Raw genomic sequence first — 13,560 nt, forward strand, 5'->3', positions numbered from 1 at the left:
TAATTCTGAGATTAGGAGTCTGCCTTGGAAGGTTACTGGAACAAATGCTGATTAACTCATTTTTGTCACAACACTGGTTAAGTTTTGCAACCGAAAAAAAAACTGTTTTTTCATGTTGTGCATGTTGTGTGAGCTGATTGGTTGATTATTAATGTTAATAATCTGATAATCTTAATCTGATGTTAAGATTCTTTTGTTTGGGTCGCTGGCCATAATCTGTACTGTTCTTCTGTGCAGAAGACGTCTAATGTTTGCATGACCTCGTAAAAATATGTTTACAAGAGCGATGATCAAATTCATATCTTTACTACAATACTAATTACAAATTCTGTCAAAATGTCATTGTGAGATCGGAGGCACAAGAAATTTTGACAATTAATCTGTTTCTTTTTCTTTTTCTTTATAAATTATACATGTTATGTTTTAAGTCAAAATTGCTGATTGCTGAGAACTCAATACTGGCCTTACTTTAAAATTGGATTATTGCAAAAAGAACAATGCAAGAACATTTATCACCTTGTTCATCAGTATATCATATCCGTGCCAATTTGAGCACATTGCTTACTTGAAGCCAACAATATATATAAATATATATCAATCAATCAAGTATTTTGTTTTGCTAATGGACCCCTAATACTAAAGACTTTTTCCTTTTAAACATATGAACGATTAGTCTTGTGTCTTGATTATGTATTGATTATTTATCATTTATTTATAAGTGTGGTCAATGTAACGGCATTTTCATTTTTTATGTAAAAATATTTTTTTTATTTGATATATATATTAAATTAAATAAAATTCAAAAATATTAAGTACATATATATAATTAAAATATTTAATTTTAGAACTGAGTCAAACCCAAGTGCAATCAACGATGTAATTCGTATAAAAATGCAACAGTCTAACGAGCAGTTCAGCAATCAGTTCATTATGGTAATTATGCAAACTGCCTCAGAAGGTCAGATTCGATATCATTAGGAGTCATCTATGACTTACTTTGGCTTTGAAAAGTACTATAGGAAGTTACACCTCTGTTTTGGGTAGTTATTTCCTCCCTTTAGTAGTAGTTAAATCAATTATGACATTTTTTTTTCACATGGAAATGCGCACACTTCAGAAAGTGAAGAGGAGACACGAATACAGTATGTGTATTATACATAAACATGATGTATACATATATTGTATATCTTTTTTGTAAAAGCTACAAATGTATGGATGCAATGCATCATGTGTAATCAATGAAGTTATGAAGAGCCAATGATTTATACCCTTCAAATATACAGGTAGTAGCACGTTATGAATAAACACTCCTTGTCTATGCATTGTGTGTTCAGTAAAATCTTTGTGTACAGTGCAAATAAAGTTCACATCAGAGTGCTATGCAAAGGCAGACTGTGGTTGGTATTTTCAAATTATATACTCTAAACTGTCAAACATGTCAACATACCTTTATGTACAAAACATATTTACAAAACACTAAGCTGTGTTGTTAGCTGAAATATGAGATCAAATTCATTATGTTAACATTGTATAAGTGGAAATGCTCTTAAAGGAATAGTTCACTCAAAAATGTAAACTGGCAGAAATGTACTCACCGTCAGGTCATCCAAGACATAGATTGTTTCTTCATCAGAACAGATTTGAAAAAATATTTAGCATTACATCACTTGCTCACCAATGGATCCTCTGCAGTGAATGGGTGCCATCAGAATGAGAGTCCAAACAGTAACAATAATCCATAAGTAATCCACATGTCTGTTTTAAGTTAAAACTCTTTAATGGTGGATTTGTTTATTAGAACATGCAGCTTTTCACTTCACCAGATGTTAATTGATGGACTGGAGTGGTGAGGACTAATCTAGATTTAATACTGTCACATGGAATTGATGTTGATAGTGTTGAAATTATGCAGCCAAGTGATGATATCTCAGATCATTATTTAGTTTTGTGTAAACTTCATATAGCCAAAATTGTAAATTCTACTTCTTGTTACAAGTATGGTAGAACCATCACTTCTACCACAAAAGATTGCTTTTTAAGTTATTTTCCTGATGTATCCAAATTCATTAGCATATCCAAAACCTCAGAACAACTTGATGATGTAACTGAAACTATGGACTCTCTCTTTTCGAGCACTTTAAATACAGTTGCTCCTTTACGCTTAAGGAAGGTTAAGGAAAACAGTTTGACACCATGGTATAATGAGCATACTCGCACCCTAAAGAGAGCAGCCCGAAAAATGGAGCGCAGCTGGAGGAAAACAAAACTAGAGGTATTTCGTATTGCTTGGCGGGAAAGTAACCTATCCTACAGAAAAGCATTAAAAACTGCTAGATCCGATTACTTTTCTTCTCTTTTAGAAGAAAACAAACATAACCCCAAGTATTTATTCAATACAGTGGCTAAATTAACGAAAAATAAAGCCTCAACAAGTGTTGTCATTTCCCAACACCACAGCAGTAATGACTTTATGAACTACTTTACTTCTAAAATCGATACTATTAGAGATAAAATTGCAACCATTCAGCCGTCAGCTACAGTATCGCATCAGACAGTGCACTATAGACCCCCTGAGGAACAGTTCCACTCATTCTCTACTATAGGAGAGGAAGAATTGAACTTGTTAAATCATCTAAACCAACAACATGTATATTAGACCCTATACCATCTAAGCTCCTAAAAGAGGTGCTTCCAGAAGTCATAGATCCTCTTCTGACTATTATTAATTCCTCATTGTCATTAGGATATGTCCCCAAAATCTTCAAACTGGCTGTTATTAAGCCTCTCATCAAAAAACCACAACTTGACCCCAAAGAACTAGTTAATTATAGACCAATCTCGAATCTCCCTTTTCTGTCCAAGATACTAGAAAAGGTGGTATCCTCACAATTATATTCCTTCTTAGAGAAAAATTGTATATGTGAGGATTTCCAGTTAGGATTAAGAACGTATCATAGTACTGAGACTGCTCTCCTTAGAGTTACAAATTATCTGCTCTTATCATCTGATCGTGGGTGTATCTTTCTATTAGTTTTATTGGATCTTAGTGCTGCGTTTGACACAATTGACCACAACATTCTTTTGCATAGACTTGAACACTTTGTTGGCATTAATGGAAGTGCATTAGCATGGTTTAAATCGTACTTCTATGACCGCCATCAGTTTGTAGCAGTTAATGAAGATGTATCATATCGATCACAAATGCAGTATGGAGTACCTCAAGGCTCAGTACTAGGGCCGCTACTCTTCTTGCTTTATATGTTACCCTTGGGAGATATCATCAGGAAACATGGTGTTAGCTTTCACTCTTATGCTGATGATACTCAGCTCTATATTTCTTCGCAGCCCGGTGAAACACACCAATTTGAAAAACTAATGGAATGCATAGTCGATATAAAAAACTGGATGACGAGTAATTTCTTACTGCTAAATTCTTAAAAAACAGAGGTGTTAATTATAGGACCTAAAAACTCTGCTTTTAATAACCTAGAACACTGTCTAAGACTTGATGGTTGCTCTGTCAATTCTTCGTCATCAGTTAGGAACCTAGGTGTGCTATTTGATGGCAATCTTTCCTTAGAAAGCCAAGTTTCTAGCATTTGTAAAACTGCATTTTTCCATCTCAAAAATATATCTAAATTACGGCCTATGCTCTCAATGTCAAATGCAGAAATGTTAATCCATGCATTTATGACCTCAAGGTTAGATTATTGTAATGCTTCATTGGGTGGTTGTTTTGCACGCTTAGTAAACAAACTACAGCTAGTCCAAAATGCAGCAGCAAGAGTTCTTACTAGAACCAGGAAGTATGACCATATTAGCCCGGTCCAGTCAACACTGCACTGGCTCCCTATCAAACATCGCATAGATTTTAAAATATTGCTTATTACTTATAAAGCCCTGAATGGTTTAGCACCTCAGTATTTGAATGAGCTCCTTTTACATTATAATCCTCTATGTCCGCTATGTTCTCAAAACTCAGGCAATTTGATAATACCTAGAATATCAAAATCAACTGCGGGCGGCAGATCCTTTTCCTATTTGGCGCCTAAAATCTGGAATAACCTACCTAACATTGTTGGGGAGGCAGACACACTCTCGCAGTTTAAATCTAGATTAAAGACCCATCTCTTTAACCTGGCTTAGACATAACATACTAATATGCTTTTAATATCCAAATCCGTAAAAGGATTTTTAGGCTGCATTAATTAGGTAAACCGGAACTGGGAACACTTCCCATAACACCCTATGTACTTGCTACATCATTAGAAGAATGGCATCTACGCTAATATTTGTCTGTTTCTCTCTTATTCCGAGGTCACCGTAGCCACCAGATCCAGTCTGTATCCAGATCAGAGGGTCACTGCAGTCACCCGGATCCAGTACGTATCCAGACCAGATGGTGGATCAGCACCTAGAAAGGACCTCTACTGCCCTGAAAGACAGCGGAGACCAGGACAACTAGAGCCCCAGATACAGATCCCCTGTAAAGACCTTGTCTCAGAGGAGCACCAGGACAAGACCACAGGAAACAGAGGATTCTTCTGCACAATCTGACTTTGCTGCAGCCTGGAATTGAACTACTGGTTTCGTCTGGTCAGAGGAGAACTGGCCCCCCAACTGAGCCTGGTTTCTTCCAAGGTTTTTTCTCCATTCTGTCACCGATGGAGTTTCGTTTCCTTGCCGCTGTCGCCTCTGGCTTGCTTAGTTGGGGTCACTTCATCTACAGCGATATCGTTGACTTGATTGCAAATAAATGCACAGACACTATTTAACTGAACAGAGATGACATCACTGAATTCAATGATGAACTGCCTTTAACTATCATTTTGCATTATTGACACGCTGTTTTCCTAATGAATGTTGTTCAGTTGCTTTGACGCAATGTATTTTGTTTAAAGCGCTATATAAATAAAGGTGATAAAAGAAAAAGAAAAAGAAATATAAAAAGAAATTATTAGGGCTAAATCAGTTCTGAATGGAGGTGTTGGTTTATTGGTTATAGTACCTAGTGTGCAGAAGAGACCGGAGGCAAATGATAACTCTAAATCTACACACGCTCAGCAGGATTCTCTATCTGCCTGTGAAAAAGGAGCACAATCATTTCAACTCGGCAGAAGTTTATTACAAAATACTGGTTTTGAGGTATGAAAGTAACTTTTCGGATGTACAGACTTTTGCTTTTTGAACATATATGACGACATCTTAAAAAAAAAGCACTTAAGTAACATTAGATAGGCTGCCACAGCAGTGATTACTGAGTATAGGCTTTTCCTTGAGAAATAGTGGGTTAATAAGACTTATTTTTCAGTGGTACAGTTGCCCTCAAACAGTGTTACAATCGCCCCCACCAAGGGGCAGTTGTAACAATCTGACTTAATGCATTCAATTAAATAGTTTTATCTTTATTAGTGAAAATTCTATTATTCATTAGTGAACCTATATTTGTTTCTTGTATCAAAAGATGATAGAATCTCAAGTAGTCTGTGAGTTATGAAGGAAAATGTAAAAAATGTTACAAGAGCCCCTGATCTTCCCTACATTATGGTTGACGGCACATTTTTTTGAACCCAAGATCAATGTGTTCTGGTCTTAAGATGTAAAAATAACCAAAATAAGGGAGCATTCTGTGTAATTTGAACAATAAAACAATATTGTCCATCCAACACTGACATTGTATATAAATATTAATTTCTATATAGTTTAAGGAAAGGTATGTCAGGTTTTACCTTCTCTAACCTCATCTGTCTCTTCAGCAACTCCTGCTCCAGTGGTGATTTCTCCTCGTCCTGTTTTCTGTCTTGTTTCAGAGCTTGAGATCTGTTTCTCTGTTGCAGAACTCTCTGCAGCTCTGGCTTCTCCTCCAGCACTGTTCCTCTGATAGATGAGATAAGTGTCATTGTCACATATCACATATAATAAAAATTGTGTGTGTGTGTGTGTGTGTGTGGGGGCATGTTTTTGTGACATATCAGGACACAACTTTGTATAATGACATGGGTATGACACAGGTATTACAAGGAGAGGGTGATTTATGAGGACATAACCCATGTCCCCATTTTTCAAAACGCTTATAAATCATACAGAATAAGTTTTTTTGAGAAAGTAAAAATGCAAAAAGTTTCCTGTGAGGGTTAGGTTTAGGTGTAGGGTTGATGTAGGGCCACAGAATATGCAGTTTGTACAGTATAAAAACCATCACGCCTATGGGATGTCCCCACTTGTGTGTGTGTGTGTGTTTTAACCATATGCATTGATGGATCGTTCATTACAAGGAGAGTGTATTTACGAAAGCAAATAGGGTAGATTTTGATTTCAGTTGTTTCACTTCAAAAACATCATATCTACAGATAATTTATAAGAAAATATATTGGGGCTTTTATTATTATTATTATTATTATTATTATTATTATTATTATTATTATTATTATTATTATTATTTAATGGTTCCACAAGAGGCAAACTCCGCCAGAGGCTTTATACAATCTGAATACACAACTTTGGCTTTACTGCCATCTGTTGGACAAAACTTGTACATACAATGGAGATTTAAACCGTAGTCGCGCTGTGTGTACGTTTGAAGTGAGATTAGGAATTGGGTCAGGTGGTAAATTAAGGCTGCAACTAAGCTTGTTCGTGGTTTAAAATTGTTTCAAACTCAAATTCTGTGCCAGTGTGCACCTTTTGTGTTTAATAGTCAGCTCTCTCTGGAGTTCCCGTTGGCTCTTGGATGTTTTGATGGGATTGTGGAGCTTTTTAGGCCGGATGAGTTCTTCATAGTAACCGCTGTCCGTTTACCCAGGAAGCAGCTTGCTCTGGTCTAAATCCTCTTCTCTGCTCAGGGTCTATCACAGATCCAAGATCAGAGACTGAATCTAAGAAATGGAAAAGAGCAAGAGAGAGCATTCTATTAAAGGAAAAAAAAAAAAAAATTTGTCAGAAGATTCCAAACAACTGATAAAACAACAACAACAACAAAAAAAAAAACACACACGACTCCAGTCCATCAATTAATATCTTGTGAAGCAAAAGGAAGCATGTTTGTATTGAAAAATTCTATAATGAATCACTTTTGACCAAAATACCAGTCCATAATCCATAATGATGCTTCCTCCAGTGAAAATGTATAGTCCCTGTAGACTTTAAAATCTGAAAAATCAAAAAAACAGTTTTTGCTTATAAATTGTGCTTGATCTGTGCATATTTCTCTCCTGTTTCAGACAAGGTTTCGTTTTTCACTGGATATAAAATTTCACTTCAACTGACAAGGGCACCCATTCACTGCAGAGGATCCATTTGTGAGCAAGTGATATAATGCTCCAAATCTCTTTCAGTGAAGAAAACAAACTTATTTGATGGCCTGGGGGTGAATCTTTCAGCAAATTTAAATCTTTGGTGGACTTAAAACATAAAAACAGATAATAGCATCCACCAGGAAGTTCATTCATAGAAAAATAATAGGACACCTCACATGACTGTAGCAACAGATGCACCTTTGTTCAAAAAAGCATGAGTAATAATAATGAAAAGCACAATTAATCAATGTAACTACATCAAATAATATGAAAGGAACATAGAAAACCTGATTCACCGGGTCCAATAACTGGCTGACCACAAGTGGAATTATTACTTTGATGATTATGATCTGCCTGTGAAAGGAAATGGATACGAGTCATTGTATTTTCAAAACATGCAAAATACAAGAAACTAATCTTAAAACAAAATCTTTATTTTACTTTAGCATTTTTCCTCTGCTTTTCATAGTGACGTGCTATATAGTGACAGCATATTACCATGGTACTGTATATGATTAACATATTACCATCATAATAGTTTACAAAAACCATAATATCACTATTATTGTTTCCACCCATCCATCCAAACAAAATCTCCAAAGCTCTTGATGAAGAGGACAATAGCCCTGTGTGTTTAGAGATATTTAAACTAACACAAGGGAGGCATTGAGTGTGAGTGTGTGTGTGTGTGTGTGTGTGTGTGTGTGTGTCTGTCTGTGTGTGTGTGTGCACACATTAACACCATGCTGGGTTGATCATATTGGACTAAAATCGTTTTGGGACCAGCTGGCATTTAGCCACCTCATTACTGGCCCTCCCAAACAAACTCTCCATCTACCCTTCATAATCTGTATGCTTTCTAGAATGTGATTGTGTCAGGAAAGTCACGAGGAGTCCTTGGACTAAATCACCATGGGAAAGAAAATCAGAAAGGAAGTATCCAAATGAGGTTAATGTCACAAATTGCAACTAAATATACTTTTTTTTTTTTTTACACTGAAAGAATTCAAAAGGTATGAAAGCTACAGACTGAGACGTCTAGAGTTGAGAAGAATGTAAGTTTAGTTTTTATAATACAGGGTTATTTTTAATAACCATATATTTATAAAATATGCATTATAAAAATATAGTTTTATTTTTAACTAAACCAAAACTATTTAAAAAAAATTTTTTTGTTAACTGAAATAAAGCTGCAATATAAATAAAATGATACAAAAATGATAAAATACATAAAACTATAAATATTAGATGAAAAACCGGCAAAGAAATGTTGAAACACTAACATTACTAACTTGAAATAAATGAAACCTAAACTGAAAGTAAACTAAAATAAAAATATATTAAACTTTAATTTAAAATATAATAAATTATTATAATATCAAAGGCACATAACAAAATGACAAAAAAAATTTGAGCTCATTCGAATTAATAAAAACTATATTGTATGTAAATAATACTAAAACAACACTGCTGATGCACCTTGATTTCACACATATTTCTAATAACTGAAACTAAATTAACTTAAAAGACACTCAACTCATCATTTAATGTGCGCTTTTAAGTATATACATATACATAAGTATATTTAATTTTAGAATGATTATTTCATGATCAAACATTGATTTGAAGTCACACAAACAGGAAAATAGCATCAAACAAAAGAAACAATCTCACCTCATAAATTCAAGCATTTTAAAGCTGAAGTAGGTAACTTTTGTAAAAATGTATTTGTGAAACCTGTCATTATGTCCTGACAGTAGAATAGGAGACAGATAATCTTAGAAAAAATCAAGCTCCTCTGGCTCCTCCCAGTGATTCTATTTGCAGAAATTCACCGCTCCCGGTAAGAAGCAACCAATCAGAGCTGCGGTCCGTAACTTTTTTTGTGTTCAAGATTTACAAATTGTATATAATAAGCGAGTACACCATGAATCCATTTTCCAAACCGTGTTTTTAGCCTGTCCTGAATCACTAGGGTACATCTATAATAAGTGTTTATATTCAGACTATTTTAGATTGCTTCGGGGGTACCGCGGCGGAGTAACCCGGTACCTTTGTGATTCTTCATAGACATAAACAGAGAGAAGTAGCTCCGGCTACAATGTTCTTCAACAAGACGCAAGCAGTTCTGTTTATTAACCGCTAGAGCGTCAAAAGTTACGGACTGCAGCTTTAAGCTTACAACACTTTTGAATAACGTCCATATACAATCATCCATTTGTCAGTGCTTTAGAGAAGGTGTATGACTTACACTCCTAAAGTAGCAACAAACAGGTTCTTCAAACTGGATAAAAATATCATTACTTTTGTTCCGTGGGTCACACCCATGATTCCATTATCTTTCAAATGTACTTATAGAATGTTGCTATGAAAAAGAGCAGTATAAACACATGCAACATTTCACCTTTGTGTTCCATTGAAGGAGTCAATATGGATTTGGAGCAATACGAGAGTAAACTATTCCTCCAGTTTTAGTTGCTTAAGGAGGGAAGAGAGCAAAAAAAAAAAGGTGCTGTGCTGTTAATGTCCTATTTTCTAATGTCCCAAACGTGGCAATATGAAGTTGGCTACTGTGGTTTAATCATTCTCAGATATTCTGGGAAAGCAGCCAATGACCTCCCCCATCTCTGGCCAGTCTTCATATGCGTTGTTCCTCATATCATTTTGGATTAACTAAACATAACAGAGAAAACCACCAACTTAAAACTAAAAACACACTGAAAACTCATTTTCACTCACTGGAATTAAACCAAAGTAAAATATAAATATTGGACGAAAACCTTCAACTTAAAAAGATGTTCCAACCTTTTCAAATGGACTAGCTCTCTTTATTCCATAGGCGCCTGCGAATACCCAGCTATCTCTGGGCTTCAGGGATTTGACCATCGTGCTGCCCAGTGCACTGAATATATCTCTAATCTCATCAGTCAGCCTGGAAAAGAGACGGTGGCAGTGGAAGTGAGACAAGTATGAATAATTCAACTCTAAAGCCAAGTTAATCATGTTGATGGTGTGTGAGGGCTGTCACATTTTTACTTTGGTGTAGGGTCAATGTATGAGGCCACAAGCACTATATTTCCTGGCTTTAGATTCTTTAGATAGGCAAGTAATTCCTTGGGATCTTGAAGGACAAACAAGTGGTTCCATATATCAGGACAGTTTTACTTCACATCTTGTTAGATTAATTTTTTTGCATGCACAATTTCACTAAGAGACCTACCTTTAGATTCCAGATTAAAGTTCTTATTTCTTAAAACCTGACCGGTTTCACCTATGAAAAGAAGAGTCAATTAATCAAACTGAATTTTGTTTGCATATATTAATAAATATTAGTACTTGCAAAAATAGTCAAATATTTTAAACATAAGTAAATATTAAATTATTATTTATGTTTTTGAATAATTTTTTTTTATTTATTTATTATTTTTAATAAACGAACCGTTTGCTACCACAATATTTAGCCCTCGTCCTGCATTACTTCTGATGCCACCCATGATGCTGTAGAGAAGAACATTTGTGCTCATTTAGCATCTTTAAATACCATTTAATGAAATATTTTCCATATTTATATTGCCATCATTTATCTCAATACAAGTTAAAAATGGTGCATATTTTTTCAGTCATGCATAAATGAAACAAGTAATAAGAGATTTCTGGTATAGTAGTAATGAACTGAGTTTTAACCAGGTTTGTAAATACTGTACAGTAGTGAAAAAGAAAGGACACCCTGTTGAATTCCATGGTTTTCCATATCAGGATATAATAAAAAAATAATCTGGTCCTTTGCAGGTCTTAAAATTTAGACAATGATCCCAAGCACACCAGCAAATCTACAACAGAACGGCTGAAAATAAAAGAATCGAGGTTTTGCAGCAGTCCAGTCAAAATCCAGACCTCACCTAACTGAAATGCTGTGGTGAGAGCTGTGCATAAACAAATGCCCACAAACCTCAATTAACTGGAGCACTGTTCTTTAAGCAACGTTTTAAAGAAGAGTGAGCCAAAACTCCTCCAGAACAATGTGAGAGACTGGTAAAGTCATGCAGAAAACGATTACTTCAAGTTATTGCTGCTAAACGTGGAATGAATCATAACTGAATCATAGGGTGTGATGAATTTGTCACACTTGGCTTTTCCATATTGAATTTATTTTTGATATATATTTTATTATTGTGACCTGGTGTGAGATATATCATGTGTTTTTATTCATCTGAGGTGTTATTTTCCACATTTTAAGCCCTGCCAAGGACCAGATTATTTTTTCTATTGTGTCCTGATATGAAACCATGAAAATCAACATGGTGTTGTTCCATTTTCCACATAACCATATTAGCATCAACAAATCTGATTAGTTTTAATCTTGACACATTAAAAAAAGGAAAAAAAAAAAATAATAATAATCTTGCTTTCCACAATTTTTATAGTTTGATTTAATGTAATTGTTTTCATAATGAACAGATGTATACTGATCACACAAAAAGTCTGAAAGTAATCTAAGTTATCCAAAACGGGACAGAGATTTGTTGCTATTCACTGAAAATATTCAAATGTGCAAGCAATCTCACTGTAAGCTTTAAAGTATGGACAAGCAGCATGAATGTTTTGATGAATATCTCATTCTCATTTTGCGTTCCAATATGGGTGAGTAAATGATGGCAGAATTCTATAGAATTAATCTAAATAACACTGTGTTAGTCTGTCTTGAATAAGTTGTAACAGGTCTTACATTGTATTGTTAAAGCAGATTTTTGCAGCCACCACATCGGCTACTCCGCTGTGAAGGTGGAAGGGGAAGTGATTGACAGGGCATTGTTTATGTGGACAGCAACCAAAATGAGACTGAAACAGACCTGCCCAAAGAAATTAACAAGCTGCCTGAAGAAAATACAGTACTGCACCCTAATCAACTTTTCTTAAACTCATTTTCATCTCCTCTCCTTAAAAATTAAGCTTACCTGGATTCTCACAGTCTGTCACAAAATCACTAACTTCATCTGGAATATAAAACAACCCCAGTCTTAGCCAAACTTAAACATAACAGCAATAAAAAAAGATTTTAATAATGTCACAGATTAACAAGCTGTCATATGTGATCACCATGTACATTACATGACTGTTTGGCAAACTCTTGGAGTTTTGACCAGTTGATAGAGGAATACCATATTAAGATGATCACCACTGTTGTAAGAACATACACACAATCTGGAAAACACAATTAATATATGCTCATTATACACACAAATTAATCAGTAATGCTGAAAAGTGTTTTCTTTACCTTCAAGTCTCATTTTTGATATCCCAAAATAATCTTCTGCAATTATCACATGCCTGATGGGATATAATAAAATTATTTAAAATGCAACTGCATAGAATAGCAATATTTTCCCCCCTTCTTACTTTTGAGTTTTTACCTGTTTGAAACTCCTCTGGAATCTGGTGGTGTCTGAAACCTGACCTGACAGGCTCTACCTTAAGGTGTGGTAAATTTGCATCCTTAAATTCAAACAAGACTAACTTCCTCTAGCCTAACTTGTCAACAAGACAGGTATGTTAGGCCATGCAAAACGATTTTACAGTTGTGTGCTGCCCTCTTGTGGCGAGAAATGTAAGTATATTCATCAAACATGCAAGGAATATTCATGATTATAATTGTATTCCTTCTCAGTTAAATAAACTATTTTAAAAGTAGTCAGTAGTTCAGTGTCAGAAAAGAAGGTGCAAACATATAAAAATATAAAGATACAGAATAAATAAGTTCTTCTTTAAAAAATAGTTCCAAGTATTGACCAAGTTTTAAGCAATGGTCACCACAACTGACAACCATAACAGCTCATTTCATAAGTCATCTGCCTGCAAATAAATCATAGTAATGAGTATCTTAATATTTCTGAACCGCTTCCCCACAGCTGTTTCACGTAGGAGGTTTTAGCACACTAATACTAACACATACTAACCTCATCTGAACCTTCATCTTCTTCTCGTGCTTCATTTTCATCTTCAATTTGTCGCAGCTCTGAATATCTATATGTTACATAACTGGAATAAAAGAAGTCTAAGTTTATTTTGACACTTAAAAAGGACAAATTGGCAATGATTATTTAGTTCGTTTTACGTAAAAATGTCTATGAATGATTATATAAGTTTGAATAAAATAACTAGGGCTGATAAAAACAAATGGTTTCAACAATATCAGTTTATTTCTTGCTTACTGAAAACTTATGTTATGAGCTCAAACATGCATGAATGCGAATTTATTACTGAAAAC

General features: G+C 34.8%; 1 protein-coding gene and 1 long non-coding RNA gene across 3 annotated transcripts; one reads left to right on the plus strand and one right to left on the minus strand.

The window, feature by feature from the left end:
- Positions 1-28: 28 nt before the first annotated feature.
- On the plus strand, positions 29-1,322 carry LOC132151633 (uncharacterized). The gene is made up of 2 exons (XR_009436432.1): positions 29-153; positions 188-1,322. It is a non-coding gene; the product is annotated as an uncharacterized LOC132151633 (long non-coding RNA).
- An 8,319-nt stretch (positions 1,323-9,641) lies between these two features.
- On the minus strand, positions 9,642-13,078 carry LOC132151247 (protein FAM3D-like). 2 transcript variants are annotated; one of them, XM_059559358.1, is made up of 10 exons: positions 12,707-13,078; positions 12,571-12,623; positions 12,405-12,497; positions 12,251-12,289; positions 12,022-12,145; positions 10,735-10,793; positions 10,516-10,566; positions 10,332-10,416; positions 10,101-10,227; positions 9,642-9,968 (listed from the first exon to the last, which is right to left on the minus strand). In XM_059559358.1, the coding sequence occupies exons 2-10, from the start codon at positions 12,581-12,583 to the stop codon at positions 9,873-9,875; spliced, it is 687 nt and encodes a 228-aa protein (XP_059415341.1). In that variant the 5' UTR covers positions 12,584-12,623; positions 12,707-13,078; the 3' UTR covers positions 9,642-9,872. The 2 variants fall into 2 exon arrangements, with proteins under 2 accessions (XP_059415341.1, XP_059415339.1); XM_059559356.1 differs by having other exon boundaries at positions 12,393-12,497; positions 12,707-13,068.
- Positions 13,079-13,560: the final 482 nt, after the last annotated feature.

This window comes from Carassius carassius, chromosome 10 (genome assembly GCF_963082965.1).
Source record: "Carassius carassius chromosome 10, fCarCar2.1, whole genome shotgun sequence".
Classification (NCBI taxonomy): Eukaryota; Metazoa; Chordata; class Actinopteri; order Cypriniformes; family Cyprinidae; genus Carassius; species Carassius carassius.